Genomic DNA, 24475 nt, shown 5'->3' with positions numbered 1-24475 from the left:
TCATCAATGACCATCTGTTACTGTTGGAATATACCTGGTGCCAACATCCCTGATTTCTGACCCTGGTCTCTGACCTAGATCTCTAGGGATGAGACAAGAAGATATTGGAAGAGAGTCAGAAACCTTCAAGGGAGAAAAAGAGGAAGAATCTATTGGATTTCTTCTAACCCAGTGAAGGAGACTTGGGCACATTTTATAGGATGGTTTCTGTTTGCCTTCAGCTAGCTCTGACTTTTGAGACCTTTTAAGATTTAGATGCTGGCTTAGGTAACCAAAGTCTCCCAATTTTAATCATGATTTGGTATTTGAAATAACTCAGTGAAGACCAGAGTTGGTTTATTTTAGCTATAGATTCTTAACCTGGCATCTTGACTCAGAGTCTTTTGGTTCTCCCTTAGTCTTCAGCACTCATCTCTTGTTTCTGGCCTCTCCTTTTTTTATTTCAGAATCATGCCTCCTATTTCTTACAACACTCTATGTCCCATACCCATTTGGGAATAACATATTTCTTAAGATATAATATTCTTCATAATTTATCCAAGGAAATTTCAATTTTTAAATAATTTACTGATATATTCAATAACTTAATATGTTCAAGACATTATCCTAGGCTTGTGAGGGCAGAGGGCACATGGTTCAAGAAACAAGGATTTTATAGTTTAATAGACACATTTTTTCTGGACTTGATTCCAAAAAGAAATGTGTTTGATAAATTTAAGAGTTAGAAAAGTTTCCTTGGCCAATGAGGACATCTGCTCTAATTTAATGAATGGAATTCAAATCCATTAAAACAGAAATTCTCTCTTCTATTGGCCTTTTCAAAGCTTATTAGCTCTTTATGCTTCTTTCTACTTGATACAAAGCATATGATGTTAATGTTAAGTGCAGAATCTCAAAATGTCCATACCATTTTCAGTATGAAATAAATTGTGTACTAAAAAGGCACAAATATTATGCCTTGAATGGTTTACCATATTTAGAACATTAGACTATTGTTAATTCTTATCTCTACTCCTCCTCCAAATAAAGATCCAATAATAATAATAGCTGTCCTAAAGACAGTTCTGCACAATAAGCATTTTTCTGCAGCTAGAGGGATCGAATTAACAAAGAAAGTGGGTGATACATACTACTATTTTGAAAAATATTTTCTACATTAGAAGCTGAAATTACAGTTGAACATCGACCTAGGATCCAGGAGATCACAGTTCAATTCCCAGTCAGGGCACATGCCCGGGTTGTGGGCTTGATCCCCAGTCAGGGGCTTGTAGGAGGCAGCCGATCAATGACGACTCTCATCATTGATGTTTCTATCCCTCTCTCTCCCCCTCTCCTTTATTGATCTGAAATCAGTAAAGATATGTTTTAAAAAAAGAAAGAAAAGAAGCTGAAATTATAATAGCTTTAGATAGAGGATTTCTTAGCATTTGAGACACACCAGGGTAATATTTTGTAGGGACTGTCATCTGCATGGGCTCATCTTCAGCCTTTACCATCCACTGGGTCATTGAGAAATATCCACAGAATGGGAAAAGCTGCATTATCTACCCATCTGGTAGTAGGTATTTCTCCAAGACGAACTGAATATTTCATTTTTATTTATCTACCATGTAATTTATATACAAAAGGAAGAGTGAGCCAATTTGGAATAACACCATGCTTCTCTGTAAAAACATTCAGCAATAGTGTGGCTCAAGAACAGAGTGTTCCTTGAAGACAACTGAAAGAGTTTGCCAGAACTCTCCTCTTTTTATTACTTAACCAGATCGTAAATATAGCAAGATTGAAGTTAGCTTAGAAAGCAAGACACTGAAGAAGAGCTACACATTTTTTAAAAAAAATTTATACTACATTAAATGTCCAGAGATAATTTAAACTTTTCAGAATAAGAATTTGAGAATATCATCATAACTATTCTAACTCTATAATGTGGTGTAGGATGCCCAATATTTCTTTGTCCTGGTAGTTTTCATTTTAATGCATTTTTAAATTCTGGACACTGCGTTATAATTTACTCAAACTTCAAAGCAACTAAGAACATATTGAATGAACATACTGATTTAATTAAATGCCTTCTAATAAGTTATATCTTAATCTAACAACAATAGGGTATTCATAAAATAAGAGGTTGATCTTGGTGGTTACAGTAAGTATACTATTTCATTAGTGTGTTTTTTTAAAGAAATAATTGGGCTAGCTGAAGTCTGAGGTTGTTATAAACAACAACAAAACAAGTGGTCCAGCCCTGGCAAGGTGGATCAGTTGGCTGGAGTGTGGTCCTGTACACCAAAACGTTGTGGGTTCAATTCCTGGTCAGGGTACATACCTAAGTTGTGGGTTCCATCCCTGGTGCAGGTGCACATGGGAGGCAACCAATTCACATTTCTCTCTCTCTCTCTCTCCCTTTCTGTCTCTCTAATCATAATCAATAAAAACATATCTTTGGGTGAAAATTTAAAAAATGTGGTGCAGTAAAAAAATCAATCATGTTTCTAATTCTGAGCATGTAGGCACTAATACACGTAGCCATTTTACTGACAGAATGTCATGAAAGAATATTATTACTTAGCCAAATTATTCAGTCCTTTCAGGCTAGCTGCTTCGACTCTGGTGATTTTGTTGCCATCCAGATGTAATTCAGTAAGGGAAGGAGGGAGACCTGGAATACAAATACAAATGTTAAATTAGCATGTGAACATCATTACAAGAATGTAGAAAGACGTAATGAGGACCCATATGCCATTTTCTAAAAGATATACAGTCCAAACTATTTGCTTTTTGTCTTGTTTATTAGTTGTTTATTAGTTTTGCTTTTAATCATTTTCCTTCATCCCTTTGATAATAATATATGACCTTGAAAGTAGGGTGAGACATTTTTACTTTCCTCCTAGATTGAATTTAACAGACACATAGACTGTGCTTAACATGTAGTCGATTCCACCCCACCAGGAGTTGTTAGGGCACAATTGCAGAACTGCAGTGAGACCTTGAATCTCATTAAGTTCTTACACTTTGTTAATGGGGTAACCATGCCATTGACAAAAGATAATAACTCTACAATGAAGAGCTGAACAGTTGAACTGTAGTAAAGAGATTATATACTATATAAGTTAACTAGTTATTTCATTAATGATCATCATTAACAACTAACATTGATGCCCTGGCTGGTGTGGCTTAGTTGGTTGAGCGTCATCCTATGCACCAAAGGGTCTCCGGTTCGATTTCCAGTCAGGAAATCGATTTCCATATGCCTAGGTTTCGGGTTCAGCCCCCAGTTGTGGTGCATACAGGTGACAGCGATCAATGTTTGATGTTTCTCTCTCACATTGATCTTTCTCTCTCTCTCCCCCTTTCCTTTCCTCTCTAAAAATCGGTAAAATCATATATATTTTTATTTATTTTTTTTTTAAACATATCTTTATTAATTTCAGAGAGAGGAAAGGAGAGGGAGAGAGAGAGATAGAAACATCAATGATGAGAGAGTCATTGATCGAGCCTGCAACCCAGGCATGTGCCCTGACCGGGAATCGAACCCTGATTGCTTGGATCCTAGGTCGATGCTCAACCGCTGAGCCACACCCGGCCGGGCAGTAAAATCATATTTTTTAAAAAAACTAACATTGATATACTGTTCTTAGTCTTAATCACCCTTTCCATAAAAATATCAAAAGCCTCTGTACATGGGTGTATAGAAAGACTTAAAGTTTCCTTGGACTTTTAAAATCAAGACTGTTTCTATATAAGAGTGGGGTGCAGAGGCCTGTAACCAAGTGATCTGCCATATGTAGAGCACGTGGAGAAATCATTTTAAATCCAAAGTATCCACGAAACCTCTGGACATTACTTCTTGAATGGCTAGGAATTCTAAAAATGTAGTAATATAAATATAAAAGTTTAATATTTTATTTTCATTTCCTCCTGCCATCTGAGGAGGTATTACGTTTTTATACAAGTTTTTAAACAGCATATTGTTCCACTTACAATAACAGCAACAACTACAAAGAAAACTGCAAATTGGCTGCATGTAGAACTAACATCTGCTTAGCAGAAAGTGTTGGTTATCTGTCCATTAAGAACAGAAATGGAAAATCACATGTTATGATTGGTCTAAAATTTTCATTGCATCCCACTGAGTTCTGTCAAGGTTGTCTATTTAATGTAAAAATGTAGTCCATATTTGATTTGAAAATGACTGTTAGTTTCTATATTTATGTGGGAGATGCTGAGGAAAGGTTTTACTTACTGAATGCCTGTTTTGTGCCAAACACTGAAATTGGCACTTTTGCTAACTTAGCTCGTTTAATTTTTTCAATATTTAAGTTATTTTTCATTTGTCCCATTTCATAGATGAAGAAACAGATATATACAGTTACAAATGTTGTAGGTTATCTAGCTACTAAGTAGGGAATGTAATAAGTTCCCTATGGCCAGAAAGAGTTAAAATAACATGCTCTTAACTGAAGGAAATGAAACCACAATTGCATTATTCTCATGAATAAGTATCAGGAAATCACAGTCACTCTTGGAATAAGGGATTTCAATGACTTGAATCTCCATAGAATAAATACGTGAGGATTTTTAAACTATTTCTATGAGTAAAACAAGTAAGTATATAAAAAGCAATGAATGCATATATTTTCTTCCTATTACCATGACAAGATGTATTTAAAATGCAGTATTTCCAGAACACCAAGTTATCATCACATCTGTCATTCTTACAAAGTTTCTAATTGTCTCCCTTTGGGAACATTAGTTTACCAAAAGGAAAGTTGTAGCCAGGAGGAAGTTTGATTGTGGAAGAAAACTTTGCACAGGATAGAGTCAAATTTATAAAGAACATCATCATCCTTTGGCACTGTAGCATTTAGCCAAAGAACCTAAACTATAGTTACTTTATCTCTTTTCTGTTTTTATATTAAGATAAAACATGCTCCTATGTCTCTGGATCTATTTTGTTCATCAGTTTATTTTGGAACAGACTGAGGGACCTCAGTGGGAAGGCAGGGGTGGGTGGGTGGGGAGAGTTAATCAAAGAACTTGTATGTTTATAAGCATAACCCATGGACACAGACATTGGTATGGAGAAGGCCTGGGGGTGGGGTGGATGCGGGCTGGAGGGATCAATGGGGGAAAAGGGGGACATCTGTAATACTTTCAACAATAAAGGTAAAAAAAAATTTAAAAAGAGATAAAACATTGACAGCTTATTTTGGACCAAATACTATGTGTGTGCATTACAAGGCTTACATCTATTAACCCTCACAAATATTCTCAAAGAAAGATGTCATTAATATCTTCACTTTATAGATAACAAAACGGAGGTTTTAGATATGTGAATAATTAGGCTAAAGTCAGAGAGTAACTAAAAGGCTGAGTCCGGCTTCTCTCTCAGGCTGCTCTAACCTAAGAGTGAATTTATAATCTCTCCACCCCATTCCACTGCCTGTTTCCATCAGTGGTGGAAGATAACACTTAGAGATGAAGACTCTCTGAAGGTTGCTGATGTTCAGCTAGAAGGGTCTAGCCCAAGAAAGGTAGACTCACATATTAGATATTAGATATTAGATATGTATAAATATGCATTGGAGGGTGTAGCATAGCAGTGAAGTGAATGGTCAAACATTGGCTTTGTCAATCCCGGCTTGGCCACTTCCTAGCTCCAAGACTTTGGTCACAATTTACTTTTCTTTAAGCCTCATTTTCCTCATTTATAAAACAGGTGTAATAATATTCTTTACAGAGATTGTTTTGAGATTCATATAACAGGATCCATGAAAAGCATTTGGCACAAATAACAGAACCTATGAAAGGCATTTGGTCAAGTGCTGAATAAAATTTAATTACTATAATTTTAATATTTAATATTAATGTTTAGTAAATAAAAGTGAGATGAGAAAAGAGCACCTAGGAGAGGGAAAAGACATAAGAAAGTACAGAAAAACAGACAACTAAGTGATGAAATGTGTCACTGAGGGATATTTAGGAAGATGCATTAAGGACAGCAAAATCAAAGATTGTTCTGAATGCAGGCCATGTGGCGGCATGTAGTGGGAAGACCTGGACCTTAAATTCCAACTACTTTACTTCACCTTCTACAGCTCTAAGGCTTTAGGCAAGAGATGACGATAGATTAGATAGATAGATGATAGATAGATAGATAGATAGATAGATAGATAGATAGATAGATAGATTAGATAGATGATAGATAGATGATAGATAGATAGATAGATAGATAGATAGATAGATAGATAGATAGATAGATAGATTAGCTAGATGGATAGACATAGATAATAGATATAGATAGATATAGACAAAGATAGGTAACTTTATATATCATAAAATATAACAAAGTACATAAAAATAGTAATATAAATAAAATATATTTGGGGTGGATTGGGTCATTGGGGAGAAAAAGGGACATCTGTAATATTTTGAACAAAAATAAAAAAAATAAAAAATATATATATTTTATATGTATATAATGTACATAACCCCTGCATTGGGGATAAAGAAGATCACTTGATACATGCAACAGGTCAGAGACTCAACAGGAATGTGCTGTATGAACTGTAAATCAATCTCCCTTCTCTGTCTATGGATCTGTCTGTGTCCATCCATCTACACCAGTAGTTGCTATTATAAGCCAAAAACATCCTCTGTAGCAAGAAGACTGTGGAGAGGGCAAAGGGGTGGGAAGAAACAATTCTATGGAATACGTATTCTGAAGAGTTGAAGTTCCCATGGAAGCGCAGTAAAGGGTCATTGTTTTCTGTGCGCAAATAGCTACATTTTCTACCCAGTCCAAGAATAAGACACCAGAAAACGAGAAGGGCCAGATTGAAAGGAAAATTCGAGAACAGAGAGGGTTTTTTGTGAGACTGAAGAACCTAAGACAGGGAAAACGTGACAGTTAGAGAAACTTATTTTTGGTGATTTGATGCCTTTTCTGATTCACAAAGAGTAGCGTATGCCGCTCTCCTGGGTGGCCCTTCACGCAGTGAGTTCCCCCCGTGACTGTGCGGGGCCTGCTGTTTAACCATCTGGCTTTGCTCCAGGCGATCAGCGCCTTGCAGGCAGGTAGTGTGTGCTATTCACTGTCTTGTATCTTGTGTTTGGAACTTTGTCTAAGCAAAATGAGTGTCCAAAATCTTTTTAATTAACAACAGAAGGTAATATTAATCCACTGCTTGTCTATATGCCAGATATTCCTCTAATTACTTGTTTAATTTTAAAATAACCCAACGAGGTAGATACTAATATTATTTTCATGTCACAAATAAATAAAGAAATTTAGGCACCGTTTTTAAGAACTGGTTCAAGGTCCCAGAGCCAATTAGTGACAATTTGAAGTCAAAAAAGCAGCCTCCAAAATTCACACTCTTTATAACACATGACTGCCTCTATTAAAATAAGAGTATGGTGCCTGTGAATCCTCTTACTCAGAGAGTAATAACTGGAAAATCCTCAGAAGGGAAGAAATTCACTATGGGATTAGAGACTCATAGTAAAAATTGGCTCAATTTCAGAGGTACTTCCATGTACCTTTCTCTCTTCTTCTCTTTCTTTTTAAACAAAGTACTGCTAAGGCATTCTATTTCTTAAAATAACTAGTTTTTTCTTTGTGAAATCACAATCCTACTATATAAAGTCACTGTGCATTGAGTTACATCTTATAAGAGACTTTATAGGTGAAAGAGTCTGGCCATTTCCACAAGGAGCCTGGATGGCTCAATGGTGAGCCAGGCTCAGTAGAAACACTTCCAGAGGTAGAGAATTTACTAGAAATAAAGTTGGCCACATGAGTCACCATTCACATTTTCCAAACAATCTCTTTTAAGTGTCAACACCTTTAGATTTAGATTTTCAAACTGCTTTGGAGAATTTTCTGTCACCTTGAGGGATGGAGGTTATATTGGTGTCAGCAATGCGGATGTAGGAGAGCTTCTTCATTCCCTGGAAGGCTCCGTTCTCAATCCCTAAGCTCTTCAGTGGGTTGGTGCCCAGTTCTGCAAATGCATTAAGTGCAGAGCTTTTAGAGGACAGTTTTAGGATATTACAAGTCAGAATAGTGTCTGTTTCAACATGGAGTTTAACAGAAATGTGGTTCAATAATATCTTGACTGAAAAACAAAAGAGAAATTAAAGCAATGTTCCTCAAAGGGATAGTAAAAAGGGGTAAAAATAACTCTTACTAAAACAAACAAATAGCAACAACAAAAAAAGCCAATATTTGTGAAAGAGTAATAGTAGCAAAAACAAAAACAACAAAATTATTTAAGGTTCATACACAGTTTTGCCCAGAAATCAACAAAAGCAAGTATTTACAAATTGCACTTATTATAGGGCTATTACTTTCTTAAAATACAATAAAATGTTGTTAAACAATCTGAATCTAACATTTTGTAAGCCAATTATAAAATTGTAATTTTTGCCATGCATAATGCAAAACATTAGAACACATATTTTAAAACAAATAATTTATAGGTGTTCAGAATAAAACTAGTCCCCACAATGAAATGGATCCCTAAATATCTCTGATTAAGCACTACTTAATTGCACCCTGCATCTTGAACATGCAATAGGGAAACTTCAGTTCTAGAGCTTTCCCTACATTCTCAGATTCCTAAGGCACAGATTCAAAATCCCATTTCTTCTGGCCTTGCTCCTGCCATTCTTACAGGTTTAAGACATGTAATTTCCAGCTAAAAACCTTCCTGCAGCTAACGTTTACTTGAAATCTCTTAGGGTGAACTCTGAATCCTGGTCTTAGAGTTATAAGAATATCTGTACCTATGACGATCATCTCGTTCAGTCCATTGAACACAGATTTTCGCACTTTGGTGATCTGGTTCTCATGGGCACGAAGCTCCTGAAGAGTTTTGGGCATTTTTTCTGGCAATTCCTTCAGCTGATTCTTGGACAGATAGAGTCGTTCCAATTTCACCAAAGGTGCAAATGCTCCAGGGTCGATTTTGCTAATTTCGTTGTTGACAAGAATCAATGTCTGTAGGTAAGGAACAAAAACAACCTTTTCTTAATTCCAAAACCTTCGGCACATATATAAAACAAGTGCGTAGTCCATTCATTCCATTCATGGAACTAGCAGAGAAGCCTGCAAAGTTGCAAGGAAGATATTCTTCTATTTTCTTGCCCTTTTTATATAAAGGTTTTATCTGTCCCAGCATATTAACATTTTTGGCAACTTTTAAAATTTTTGTTTCTGAGTTCTCCTAATATAGGAAATTACTTCTCATTCATTGTTGCAATACCTATAGCTATCGCCAAACCTATTTTTGAACTGTCTCATTTTCTTCCAAAGATCTGTATGTCTAAGAACCACACTGTTCTTATTATTTTAAGTCTCTTTATCAACTAACCCTATTTAACAGAATCACTTTATAAAGTTTTAAGAAACTTGCATTTTCAGTTGTAGTACACTTTTATGCATACATGAAAATACAGAGGGACAAAAAGGAAACTAGAGCAACAGAAAAGCGGTAACTTTCATTTTCAGAAATGCAAGAATATTTTCTTATACTAACAGCTGGCTAATTAAACCATGTACATCCTCATGTAGTTCACCTTATTTGACTAGTTAAAACAAATAACATAATTTTTATCTCATCATAAAATATTCATCGGTGATTAAAACAAAATCCTAAGAAATTCTAATGAATATTATAGAAAGTTCAAAAACTTGTAAGGGTTTATAAGTCATAAAAAATTTACATTAACAAGCAAAATGTCCAGGAAATCAGTATAAGCGAGAGCTAGAGAAAGACTGAGAGGACTTGGACGTGGACAACAGTGTGGTGATTGCAGGGCTGGAGCGGGATAGGTGGAGGTGGTAGAGGGCATAGAGGGGATAAAATGTGATGGGAAAAACAAAATAAAATTTTAAATAAATAAATGAAAGACACTTAAAATGGCAGATGCTTAATTTTAAATGCAAAGGAGATCCTCAATTGCAATCTGTGGAAGAAAATTCTGAAAGTTTGATATCATTAATTGCATTAAACGTGGTTTGAAAATCTGTTTTATTTCATGTTAAATGTTCAAACCTATTATGAAGATTCAACCTGATGAGGTATTACCTATTTCAGGTAACAAAATATTACTTCTTTGACTAGATAATAACTAGATAATGCCTCTACCTGTTAGTATGCTGTAGCAATAACTGCTGCTAAATTTTGGGGACAGTGTGGCATTTGTCCCCAATTATTTCTTCAGTAAAGTGGGAATAATAGCACCCAGGGGGGCTGTTATGAAGATTAAAAATGACAATGTATACATAGACTGCTTCTTTACAAAGTGCCTTTCAAGTATTACTGTTAGTTGAAAGTTTTAGTCCAGTGAAAAGCATCTCTGGTTTCAGGATAAAACAAATTTGAAAAATAAAACTGAAAATTTTGGTCATAAATTAAAATTTTAAGGACTATATAAATTAAAACATTATCTAAAACAGATCCACATGTGAAAAAGTTATTTGTGTATATACAGTATTGCTAAAGATGGTTAATGTTAGTTCCATACAGAGGGATATGTTTTTAAGAAAGTGTAGTTATAAAGTAACAGGCAATGGCAAAATGTTGAGATGGGGAAAATCTGACTAATTACACAGCTACAAGAGAAAAGGTCAAAGGTGAACCCCAGGTGTTCTTCAGGAGGTCAGCTAAGAGGCCTAGAGAAGTTGAATTAGAAGAGAATGTGTTGCTTGGGGGTAAGAAATGCCTTGAGTGCCATTTAATCTAAAATTGAAACCCAGACTCAGAAATCAGGACAACCTACTTCGTTGGTAACTAAAGAAAACAGTGACCTAGCTTGGGGGGTAGGGAGGGGTGACGAAAAAGGTGACAAGCAATAGAAATAGGGTAGAAGTAGGAGTAAAAGTATTTTCACCACCTTCATCCAAGGAAATGATAAAAAGATACAAACTTTCAGTTAGAAGATAAATAGCTCCTAGGGATGAACTGGTAATGTACAACATGATGACTATAGTTAACACTACAGTATATTTAAAAGTTGCTAAGAGAGTAAATCCTAAAATTTTTCATAATGAAAAAAATTAATATCTATATGAGATGAGGGATGTTAACAAATCTTATTGTGGTAGTCATTCTGCAATATGTGTAAGTCAATTCTTTATGGTATACACCTTAAACTTATACTATAGGTCAGATATATTTCAATAAAACGGAAGGGAAAAATATGGAAATCTGAATTCGTATGTACAGTTTTCTCCAAAGCCACTCATGTAAGGCTTACACTATATCAGGTGTTGTTTTAAGGAATTGTATGGTGGATATTAAGTTTATAGGAAATTATTAGTGCACAGATTCAAGTTAGACTGCTCCTGAGTTTAGATCTCAAGCTTTGGGTCTTATTTGCTGTGTGAATATGAGCAAGTAACTCAACTTCTCTGTGCCTGAGAGGCCTCATCTGTATGAGGGATATCAAGAGTATCGACCTCATAAAAAACCTATTTATAAGAATTAAATAGGTTAATGCATATAAGGTGTTAGCAACAATGTCTACTAAATAGTAATTGCTAAACAAGTGTTTTTTATTATTCAATCTTTGAAGATTTTTAATTTTAAAAATTGCCTTACTATATTTTTTAAACTTCAATTTAAAAATATATTGAATATCGGCATTATAATACTCAATTTTTTATTATTTTATATAATAAGCTTGTAGATTTTCTACTACATATAAGTATAAAACTACTCTTATACAACATGCACCACTCAAAGAACCAGAGAGCTATGAATTGATCAAATTATTGAGGAAACGGGATATTTTTCTGTTAAATCCTTTTTTATTTTAATCCTTTCTAAATTTTCATTTCTCTCCTTCCTTCTCATTCAAGTGTGGCTTTCCTGGCTGAAATTATAATGTTTATTTGCATAATAACAAGGATAGAAATGAAAATGAATGAAAGAGTAAGAGCAGAGCAGCTGTTTAACATCCTCGGAACGGTTTAAGCTCTAACAAACCCTCTCTTTCTTCTTCCAAGGTACGCTTTGAAGTAGAGAGGCTGCCAAGAGGATAATTGCCTAAAAACATCCTCCACTTAGAAGGAGATGTGGAAAAGAAAGGTCACATTATTACAAATGCCAGAGTTAATGAGAACATCGCAGAAACTTGGTATCTCTTATTTAAGGATATGAGGAGTTTCAACCAATTATTCAGATTATACTTAAACACACAGGAAGTAAGGCTCAGAGGCAGGGAATTTGCCTTCCTTAAAAAAAGTAGCTTTAGGGTACACTTATGAAAATAAAGTTTTTTGAAATATTTTAGTTTCTTGAAACTAGTAATATTCAATTGTCATTATTCCCTCTCTTATCATTCCAATGACAGATTCAACAGCCGCTGGCAAACCTCGGTGGCGCGGCCGCTCACTCCCGGTGAAACCATGAACTGGAAGCGGAGAGGCGATGGGCCAGGCCCCGCAACCCGCCAGCGGACCAGGGGCCCCGACCCTGCCTGGGGAGCTCCAGCTCAAGCCTGATCCTCCACTATTTTGGAGCTTGAATCTTTCACACCAGCTAGTTTCTATCTTTATTTGCCTGCTTCTTATTTTCTTCTACGCTTCCTTTCCTCTTGCACAGAAAAATCCCCTTTCTTCTTTTCAAAATTCTGCTTATATCCTAAGACCTCTTTATTCCATATTTCTCAAAACACTAACTGGTAAAACCTGATATGAGATGGTCTGTGATTTTTCTCTCACTGGGTGCTCATAACATTCACTACTGATAGCAGATTATACTTATAATGTTGAACACTACAATAGATTGACTACACAACTTTATATGTGCTATTGTTCTAATCAACTGTTTCATGGAGAATCTTAAAATCTTAAGGAAAAAAAAAGCTTTGCTTCCTTTTAAAATACTGGTACATTTTCTCCTAATAGATAAATGTTTATTCCTTTCCTCATCTTGGCTGTCACAAAGTTGATAACTACATCTTGTCTTCATTATATGAACTCTATGGCATATTATGATCAGTTTATTTTACTTTAAATTACATTATTTCCCCTGAACATGTATTTTTCATTCTAATATATAACAGCCAGATAATTTATTTTTATGTTTATATTTTACTCTATATTGCCTATTCTTACTATACAACCCAATTATTTTTTATAACAGTTAAAGAAATAAGTGCCCATTAGAAGATGAATAAAAACGCTCTGGTGCATTTACACTGAAATACTATGTGGCCGTAAGAAAAGAAGGAGCTCTTACCCTTTGGGACAGCATCAGGGACCTGGAGATTATTATGCTAAGTAAAATAAGCCAGGCAGAGAAAGACAAATACCATATGACCCCAATTATATGTGGAATATAATGAACAAAATAAACTAATGAACAAAATAGAACCAAAGGCATGGATACACGGAACAGACTGAAGGGGAGAGGGAGGTGGGAACTGGATAAAAGAAGGTGAAGAGTTTAGCCAAAGAACATATATCTTAGTCCATGGACACAGGCAACAGTGTGGTGATGGCCAGGATTGGGGGGGGGGGGCGGGTGGAGGTGGGCAAAGGGGCGGGAAATGGGGGACATCTATAACTGTGTCAACAATTAAAAAATAAATCAATGAATGTGAAATTAGAGTCTTCTATGTTTATATTCCCAACTTTAAGAATGAATTTCTATATTTACCTCCACAAAGAGGTAACTGATCATTAGGCAATCTTCTATCTTATTTGAACATTCTAACACTTTACATTGTATTTTTAATGCTGAGCAAAATTCTGCATCCCTGAAATTCCACTCAATTGTCCATAGGACAATTCTGTCATCTTGTAGTTGAAGCAAGAAAATTCAATTTCTCTTCCCAGCATGGTCCTTCAAATACATCACTCATGACCTTTTTGCATGCAATTTAGATCTCCACATCTCCATCAGTTGTCCTGTAAACATGATTTCCAGACTCTTTATCCTCATGATGATCGTTCTTCAGGTATTCAAAGGCCGATTAAAGCCCATATCAAATTTTATGGGGATTCTGACACCCTATGTGAACAGATAGTGCATTTACTCTTACAAAAGGCTATCTTAGCAAGGCTTAAACCTCTCTGATTAGGTTGGTAATTTCTCATTTTCAATGCACCCTCTCCCAAATACAGTTCTATTCATTCTTTGTGCTTTTTGACTCTTCCCTATGTCCTCGGAGCCTGACCTCTGGTGACTGCATCACCCAGATGTCTTTGTCCTCTGGCCTCCAGTTAGGTTCAACCGCAGACGACACTGGTAGGAAATCAGAAGATAGGGCTATAGCTCCCCACCTTTCTCAAGGCTTTGGGATGCCCTAGTTCCTTCAGACCTTGTTGGTTTCCACACCCCTTTGCAAATAATCTCTTTAGTAAAGTCTCCTCTGTGAAATGCTTTTGAGAATACCACCTCTTTTCTGCTGGAATCCTGACTGGTAGACTAGATGTGTTGCCATATACTAGGGTAGAGGGAAGTGAAAATCATAATAGAAACAAAGATACAGATAAGAATGCAGTATGAATAATCCAAAATACAAAGCTATATATATGTATATAGCTTCAAATATATATATATTTAAAGATGAATTTATATTTACTAAATAAAATATAAATGATTAACACTTTTTCTTTTGGTGCCAGTTTGTGGGGATTTACAAAATTATCTGCACCCTTCAGAATATGAGTAAAAGAAAACAAAAGAAACAAAGAAATAAAATAAAACTGAGATCAGTCCATTTTGTTCCACTATTGAAGTACAATATAATTGGGAAGATAAAGACTCATTCATGAAACATGAGAGAGATTAAGATTTAATGTAGTCTTAAGAAGCAAATGCTAAGTATATATGCAGTACATGTGAAAAATTTGGCTGATTTTAGGGGTTAATGATTGTGATGATATGCTCCCTCATCACCTCCTAGAAAGAGAGATGAATAAACACTTAGGTGCTTGTTTATTACCATATAGTACTCTTGGCCCTACCTAAGTTTTGTTTTGAAAAATACTTTGAGTCAGATCTTGTTAAAGTGAAAAATTTTTTAAAATTCTTACATGAAGGTTCTTGAGGTTCTTAAAGTCTCCACCTTTGATTTCAGTTATTTTGTTATTTTGCAGGTCCAGCAGCGTAGTGTCGGGGGGAAGATCTTTTGGCACTTTGTCCAGACCTAGTATGGGAATTAACCGGCGTTCAGTCAGTAAAATATGACACATTACTACAGAATCACAAAAGATGTGTTTACCAAGAAATTACTGTTACAATGATTGTTTTACAAGTACCATGTTTACTTCTGCTAGGTGTTATATCAATTGTAGTTTAAAATATCTGCTTTACCTTTTCCAACCAAGTCCAATGTAAACAGAATACATTATTTTATTATGTAATTACTCTTCTTCATAAAAGAAAAAATATTTTGTAAAAATGTACTCAAATAATTAGTACAAAGTGTATTATTATACCTCATTGCTCTTCTTTAAAAAAGTTATTCTTTTGATAAGTGCTAGTTATTTGTAAATCCATAACTTTTACATAATATCGTGTCAGTAAAGAGCTTTAGCCAAACAATCAGGTAAAGATCCTTTTGATAAACCTAACACTGTCACAGATCTACATTTAGAGGTATAATTATATAAACACGCAACCATATTGTTGCATCAACAACTTTAAAATTTGTCCAAACTTTTGGGAGTTCTTTTCATTTTAATTGGAATACCAACACAATATCAATTTTAGTTAATGTTTTATGACTGATGGATATGTGGCTAATTAGAATAAAATAAATTAAAATTGTTAGTGTAGCTTATCTAAAATTCATTATATGAAGCACTCTTTTTGCACTTTAAATTTTGGTCTAAATAACTGAGTTATTGGTTTTAGTTTATAAATGTAAGCACATTAACTAAACAAATGTTCTTATGGTATTAAAAACATATTTATTCAACTAGATGTATAAGGATGAACTGTTTTTATTCAAAAGGAACTGCATTTAAAAATAAGTCATCATTTTTAATGTTAATGGAAAAATATATTAAATTATATATCTGTTTGCCTTTATTACATTGACTTTGTTTCATATTGATGAAAGATGTTACTCAAAATTTGAGACTCTATTAACTCAAGCTCATGTGATTGTTTCTGTATTTTAAAATTGTATAACAAATCAGAAATGTTTTTCAACCTTTCCATCATATCTGAAACTTGAAGTACTGAAGACCATTCTTTCATTCATTCAACAATGCTTTATTGAATACCTCCTAGACACCGTGAATTTATTAGGCCCAAGAGATAGAACAGGAACAAGACAAAAATTGTCCACATCATCATGAAAAATACAATTCAATGTACAGCTTTCAGTGTTTTAAAAAAAAGTTGCAACAGGGTTTATAATAACTGCTATGCTGGGAAGAAGATATCTTTCTAATTTTGAATCTTACATAAGTGCATACTGGTAAATTACCATGGTAGCCATATTTTATCTTTATGTCTTCTATGGAAATTACAGAAAATGTATCTGAAATCACCTGCTCTGAAAAAAAGTTTAGTTTACAATTCAGTGATCAACAATTGTTTTAAATGTGAAGAGTAAAATGCAGGTGAGAGGAGATCGGGCACCTTCACCTTGTGCTACAGCATGGAGGGACCTGTAGAATATTACGCTGAGTGAAATAAGCCAGTCAGAGAAAGACAAGTACCATATATTTCACTTATATATAAAATATAATGAACAAAATAAACTAGCAAACAAAGCGGACACAGACACATGGATACAGAGAAGAGACTGACAGCTGTCAAAAGGGAGGGTGTTGGGGGCTGCGTGAGAAGCACTAAGGAATTAAGCAAAGAAAAAAAGAAAAGAAAGACTCATGGACACAAACAACAGTGTGGTGACTGCCAGAGGGTGAGGGGATGTGGTAGAAGGGAAAAGGGGGATAAATGGTGATGGAAGGAGGCTTGACTTGGGGTGGTGACACACAATACAATATACAGATGATGTACTGTAGAATTATAGACTTGAAATTTGTATAATTTTATTAACCAATGTCACCCCAAAAATTCAATAAAAAATAAATAAATGTTTAAAAATAAAATAAAATATAGGTGATTCTCAACATGCATCAATTAGATTCCAAGAACTCACAGAAACAGTTCACAGAGAAATAACAAGAGTACAGTGTTTTCAGTGAGAAACAGCAAACCAACCATCAGAACCTTGTAGGAGGGTTATTCAACTACACAATGTTGTGATCAGTGCCCTTTTCAGAAATACCAGTTTGATGATTTTATGCAATTAGGAGTGATAGACGTCTGCCAAATCTTTGATAATTAGTGTTCTCCAATCAAGAAAAGGCACATTTCCTTTCATTTGAAAAGAAGTTACTGACTACATTTCCTCATTACTTCATAAGCGTCTTTGTCAGTCTTAATTTCCACTTATGCTTATTTTCACACATGTTGGACTTAAATTCTACTGGCTCTCTTACCATTTGTTCACTGCAAAAGCACTACTAAATTTCAGATGTGAAGAGAAAGAAGTGATATATTTGGATGGCTGACAATTTTAATTATGTGGTCATCCTAGATTTTATAACAACAGGAAATGCTTGGGGTAAATTAAATACTTTTTTTCTGAAGATTTTGCATAAAAACATCTTTATGCATTGTCATTTTTGTAGTTCAATTCTTAAAAGTCATTTTAATGATCAAAATTATATTCCTACAATCTTCTCTGAAATACTAGTAAATTCATATCTGTTTGGGGGATTTCACATATCATTATTTTATTATTAAAATTTTATGTATTTTTACAGTTTATAAAAAATAAAAATAATGTTATCTTATTGACTTCACAACAATTCAGTCAGATAGGTAGGGAGTATGATCATTTCATTTTTCAAGATGATTTTTAGAAAAGTTTAATGAGATGAACAAGCTCATGTAGCTAGGAGTGACAAAACGCAGGCCAGAAGACAAACCTGCTGGCTTCCAACAGGATGCTTTTTCTGTCTTACCTATGTATACCCCAACAAGAATTGTTCTGACAGCAGACCCATTTAAGGGCAAGATAGAGCATTGGGGTGTTAACTAGCTTGTTGGACAACAATAGATAGAGATTAATGGGGAAATTATCCTAGTTATGAGTTCTCAGAAAGAGGACTGTTAAGTATCAGCTAGTCTATGGTTCCCAAGTGCTGAGCAGGTAGACTCTATGATGTTCTTATCAGTCTATATCAAAATGAGGAAAAAAAATGAGGGCAATTTGGTTAGTTTTAATATAAATTATCACACACGCACAACACAGACGTACACACACACACACACACACACATTGCCTTCATTTAAGATATAATCTCTATAAAAATAATGATTGTAATAGCAGATGGCAAGTTGTTATTTTGTTGGATTTGGTTTAGACTTCAATAAAAAATTAACTTGTTTAACATTCAAAAAACTTTACTTGTCCTAGAAATCAGGGAACTTCTAAGCTAGTCCAATAATCTCTTTTCATATGTAAGAAAAGAAACACCTAATGAAGTTAAATGGCTTATACAAGATGCTTCATAGCTAAAATAGACCAAGACCAAGACCAAGATGATATGAGTCCACACTCGAACTACCTAATGTGCCATTTATGTATATAAATTTTCTGCAAGGCCCTGGCCTGTGTGGTTCAACTGGTTGGAGCGTCATCCCGTACACCAGGAGGTGACAGGTTCGATTCTGCTCAGGGCACGTACCCAGGTTGCAGGTCCCATCCCTGGTCAGGGCACATGCAGGAGGTAACTTATTGACGCTTCTCTCTCACATGGATGTTTCTTTGTCTCTCTCTAAGCTTAATCTTAAAAATTATTTTATATCTATATATATATATATGTGTATATATGTATACACACATATATATATGTATATATACATACTTGCATGTTTTTAAAAGATGCTGATCAGTGTTTTCTCTTGAACATACTGTGCTTATTCTTAACTACTCATTTTTGTTTATATAATTTATGTGTATGGAATATGCCACCCATTCATTTCCTCTTACTTCCATTCTAACAATCCTTTCAAGCACTCATCAGCCTGCCTTATAATATTGATCCTAACCAACCCAGATAATGATGACCCCCACCCTACAAATTCCTTATGTATATGCTTCTGATGTATAATACTGCACTTTAGATTTCTTTCTTTTCAGTAAGTTCTAGGTAAGGAAAAATTACTGTTTCATCAGAGCTTTGATCTTAATGCTTTACATACAGGAGGTAGCTTTTTGATTGATTCATTTTAAAATCATAGTCTGCCTTGCTGTCCCATGGTGAGCAGTTCAGGTCATGGCTTCAAAGTCTTTTCTGCTATATTTTTTTACAATCATCTCTTCATATCCTGCTCTCATGAGAGTTCCTATTTTTCCTCAGAAGTATTAGGATACAACTGGCTATAAGAATCATAATTTTCTTTCTGATTCTTGGTTGTCGAAGAACATTTTAGAAATGAATGCTGCTATCAAACATATCATTCCAATTATCTACACCTGAAAATTGCTCTCACTTTCTTATGTGTCTTTGACATATTTGTGAGGAACCTTTTATCACATATGTATCTGCTGAAGACTGCCTTTTCTGTCCCAAATGGTGACTGATCCGGTGGTAATAGTTTCTTTGCACGCCATATATTTCTCATATTTCTTGTGGGGAAGGATTGGTTATAACTCTTGGAGGGAGAAATAGATCCTCAAGTATGGATTAGTATTGTCAAAAACAAACAAATAAACAAGCAAATAAACAATTAATGCTGAATCTGATTAAGCCTCAAGATGTAGCTCCCAATTTACAAGAAATAAAGAGGTCAAAGAAACACGCTAAAGTCTACTAAAGTGATGGCTTCAACAAAACTCAATTTCTTCAAAAAATAGATTGCATGGAAATATGAAGAAATATTGGTGAAACTGTAGTTTAAAAGAGACATAAGAGCTATTTAAATTATTGCAATGTATGTACTGCATTTAGACCCTGATTCACACAAATAAACTATAAAACACTTGTAACATTTATAAGATGATTGAAAATCTGTACACTGAATGAATATTTGGTGATATTAAGAAATTGTTTTTAATTTTATATATAATCAGGTTGTTTTGTTTGTGTTATATATGAGTTTTAAACTTTCAGAGAAATATATAATTTGTTGGATAAAATGATATGGTGTCTTAAATGTGTTTCAGAATAACATGGAAGGGGGAAAGTAGTGGGAATATATAAGAAAATACTGGTATTAGTTGATAATTGGTGAAGCTTGGTGATGGGTACACAACTGTCCTATTTTGTATATTTAAAAATTTTTTAACATCTTCTTATAACATTGTTAGTTGAATTTGAATTTTGGCCTTTCTTGATCCTTAAGATCACTGGGTAAGTTGCTTAAGCTCTCTAGGCATCAGTTTTCCTGCATCTTTCACAGAATTTTTCTGAGAACTCAATAAACTATTCTACAAAATAATCCACTACTGCAGTGCATAGCAGGGTCCCAGTTATTGAAACCTAAAATTATTACCAATAAGGAGAAGATACTCGCTGATTATTACTAATCTACAAAATAATTGGCTACTGTAGTGCGTAGCAGGGTCCCAGTTATTGGTACCTAAAATTATCACCAATAAGGAGAAGATACCTCGCTGATTATTACTAGTCTGTATGTCTGTGACAAGTGGTTGTATTTTTTTTCCTTTATTTTTATTTTTCTGCACAATACAATTAAAATGCATATGATCTTGGAAGTTGAAATCTCTTTCGAAGGTATGTCACACACAGGTTTTTTTACCTAAAGCTCTTGAACCTGGGTGGGGTTTTTGGTTTGTGTGTGTGTGTTTGTTTGTCTGTTGTCGGTCAGTCCATCACCTTGCTGCACTCATCCCAGTTCCCACGAAGCTGAGAGCCTTGGGAGAGCTTATCTACCAAGCTCCGCCTCTGGGTGGCAACCCTTTGGTTTAGTAAGCACATGTTCCCAACAAATAATCAGATCCCCTAAAAGCTGTTCGCGGTCAATATAGTGGTAGCAAATCCTATAGTCTTTTGAAAATCTAAAATTATCAGTCTTTATATCAGCTTATTCTTTTTTGTCAAGAAATGCATACAAATCTGAGTGACTGTGTAAATAATTGCATTTTTCAAAGATGACGTTAATCATATCTGCCCCTCAATATGCTCTTATTCAACACAAACTTGTCCTAACCCCATCACAAAATGGAGTCACACTCCCCTGTCTCTGAATCTGGCCTGGCCTCCTGATTCCTCTATGAACTGATGCAATGTGGTGGAAGCGACACAGTTTGACTTTTGAGGCCAGGTCAGAAAAGATCATACAGCTGCTGTCCAATTCTTCTGGGATACTTGCTCTGGGGGCAGCCAGAGGCTATGTAAGAAAGAATTCCGTCTGTGCTGAGATCACCATGCTGGAGACGCCACCTGAGACACTCCAGATGGCAGAAAGCAGAGCTCTCAGGCTACAGCAGCAGCAGCTGCCAGTCATGAGAGCGAGCAGTCTTTCTTGGGTGTCCAGCCTAGGCTACCAACCCATGGCCATGGCCACAGCCAATACCTGACCACACTGCCTGAGAGACCCCAAGTGAGACAGCCTTTCTGAGCCCTGTTCAAATCCCCTGTACCTTAAATCATAATCAAAATTATATTTTTAAGTTGCCAAGTTTTTAGGTAATATTTATTCAGCAATAGTAATAGGAACAGAGTGGTTCCCTATATTTAATTATTTTTCAGTGAGCATACTTTAATATAATTCTAAATTTTCCACCGAAATGCAGTTATTTCTAAGGCTATCTGAATTATATATTTGCTGTCTCAAATTCTGTAACAGGAACTTTATCTTCTTTAAAATAGGATTATTTATTAAAGTAAATAAAATTCTACTTACGATGTTAGCAGGAAGCTATTTCTGAAATAAAGGCTTATTAGTGAAAAGAATTTTACTTTTTTTCCCTAGTTGTCCCAGTGATGGATAGCACTGTTCTGTTAGCCAGTGTCAGCAATCTGCTAAACATCGTGTTGGACAAAGGCCAGGTTGTCCTAAAACATGCTTTTATTTTTCCCTGCCCTGTGGCAGGGATCCAAAATCCATGATTTATTCTTGTTGATTTCCAACAATATTTTTTTGTAATTCTGTCTTCAATTTAGTAAGTAGGATAATGGTGATACATTTCCATTTTTGGCATATAACCAAAACAATATGTAGACATCCAACCCCATCAAAATACCTTTCTGCTCAGCCCTACAAGTTTCCTCCCTTTTTGCCTCTTAAAAATGGCAATTTGACTGTAATGTTATTTGGATCAGTTTTGAGAAATAGAAGATTCCCCCTTTAATTAGATTGTTTTCCCAAGTAAACTCCAGGAAGGTTTAAGCTTCCTTCTGAGGTCATCTCTAAAAGGAATAAGAAAGAGTGAACCACAATTCTATGGCAACGAATTCCAAGTCAGACATGTTCCCTCCTGTTTCCAGTTTGACAGAATCAAGAATATTATAGAATTATGCACTAAGCCATGCATCTGTTCATTTATTCATTCACAAGTGTTTATTAATGTATGAGAGCCTATCAAGTATAAGGCATTTAGTTGAGTGGAGGGTCTACAAAGATAAATTATTGTCATGCTTCCCTTCTGGTAGAACAAGTTAATGTTTAAACAGGTAATAAAAAGATACTGAATAATAATTGTTATATATCATTGATTGTTAAAGAATAATCAAGGTAAATGTATATTACAATGAAAACACAGAAGTAGACAAGTTCAGAAGTTGCCTCTAAAGACAATCCACAGTCAAAGTTAGGGGTCAATCTTGAGTTTACAGTGCAGCTGCTACATGGCTTCCTCCTTTTATTAAGATGAAAGTGCAAACTGCTTTAATTCTTCTATTATCCTTATTTTTAAGGAAATATGCAATCTTCTTGGTACTTTTTTAAAGGAGAAAAGTTAAAATTAAAAGGTCTCTGCATTTCCTCGTTTACCCAGATGCTAGCTAACCTGGAGCCGGGGATGGTCTTACAGAGACGGAGCGCAGCTGTAGGCTAACGGGATGCCTTGGCCCCACACAGCTGCCTCTCTCCCTCCTGGGACTGAGAAGGAAACCAAGAATGTGTCAGTTCTCAGGTCAAGGAGACAGAAGCTTCCTTTGGCCTTCTCTGGCTCCTCTCTTCCTCCTGCCCATCCTTAAATCTTTGAGTCAGAAGCCTTGGTTACCTGGGTTGCTCCTGAGCATTACTCCTGCTTCATCTGAGGATCTGTCAGACTTCACCTCTACCCAATACTAACTTAGGGAACCCACTGGGCATGCTCTGTGCACAGCTTCTTTCTTATATCATGTTTTGGAGTTACCCTTTGATGCATCTAAACTCCTAATAAGGGTCACCCCACATCCCTGATGCTCCAGAGCTAGACATAAAGCATGAAAGCAACTGAGCTTCCAGCATTCTCTCTATCCCTCTACAAAACAGCCCTAATTTATTCTTCTGGGTAGATTTCAAGGAAGTCTAACAGTTTGTTTAGCTCGTAGATAAAGTTTGCTTCTAGTAAACTTAATTTCCCCAGACAAGAGACAAACTGGACTATAGTATGTTCCAAGTTGTGACCTCTAACAAAATTTTCAACAGTTGAGAAAATGATTTAAACAAAAGAAAACTAACTTTTTGCAGGTTGTACATTTTTCCCTAAGTTTTTTTTAATTAAACTATTTTTTGCAGTATGAGTTACACTGTAAGAACAATATTTATTTGTAATGACTTTTACATGGCAAAATAAAACCTTCTATCTCCTGGCATTATTTCTACAGGGCTAAGTATGTGGATGTGAATCATTTATGATTATAAAATAGCTTAGTATTTTATTGTTCTTCACTCAATCAAATCCATTTTGTTCAAAGGAACAGTGCATGGAGAACACTGAATTGTTCAATAATTGCACAATTTTCTCTTATCTATTTGCACTGGAGGTCATGTGGCCTCTTGGGGGGGAGGAGAAGATACTATTTTGTATCCAACTTAACAAGCCATATACTTACTAGTGATTCTCAATTCTTAAAAAAATAAAAGAACATATCAGAAATAGCCTCATGTTATTAGCCAACACGTCTGAAATGGTAAACTGAATGTAACAGTTATTATGGTAAACATTTAAAAATTTTTAAAATTCTTAGCTAATAAAGATATATTCTCATTTGTCAAATGAGAAAACAGATTTTTAAAGTTTCAAAGGTACAGGGAGTAAATCGTAAAACAGGACTTGAGTTCAGAGTTGTTAAACTGCATAACCCAAGTTTTCTCCATTATTCAATACTTTTAAAATATATTTTAATTCTTTTGAATCTTGTTTATAAGAAATGTATCTATCAATAACTATTACTTTAATTTGGATTAACAGTCAAAAAACAGTGCTTATGCTATTTCATCTGCCAGGTCTGATCTTCTTTTTAGCAATA

The 24475-nt window shown here is 35.0% G+C and overlaps 1 protein-coding gene across 1 annotated transcript in view; it reads right to left on the bottom strand.

The window, feature by feature from the left end:
• The window catches only part of DCN (decorin), a 39677-nt gene that overhangs the window by 6716 nt on the left and 8486 nt on the right, over positions 1 to 24475 (bottom strand). Inside the window, exons 3-6 of the mRNA XM_081130769.1 lie at positions 15056 to 15168; positions 8791 to 9004; positions 7893 to 8006; positions 2566 to 2659 (exon numbers count right to left, since the gene is read on the bottom strand). Coding sequence (XP_080986895.1) covers positions 2566 to 2659; positions 7893 to 8006; positions 8791 to 9004; positions 15056 to 15168 — 535 coding nt within the window. The remainder of the gene's footprint in view (positions 1 to 2565; positions 2660 to 7892; positions 8007 to 8790; positions 9005 to 15055; positions 15169 to 24475) is intronic.

Source organism: Miniopterus schreibersii, assembly GCF_964146895.1.
Source record: "Miniopterus schreibersii genome assembly, chromosome: 2".
NCBI classification, from domain to species: Eukaryota; Metazoa; Chordata; class Mammalia; order Chiroptera; family Miniopteridae; genus Miniopterus; species Miniopterus schreibersii.
The sequence above is the reverse complement of the archived record's forward strand: the minus strand, read 5'-3'. Positions and strand labels throughout refer to the sequence as shown.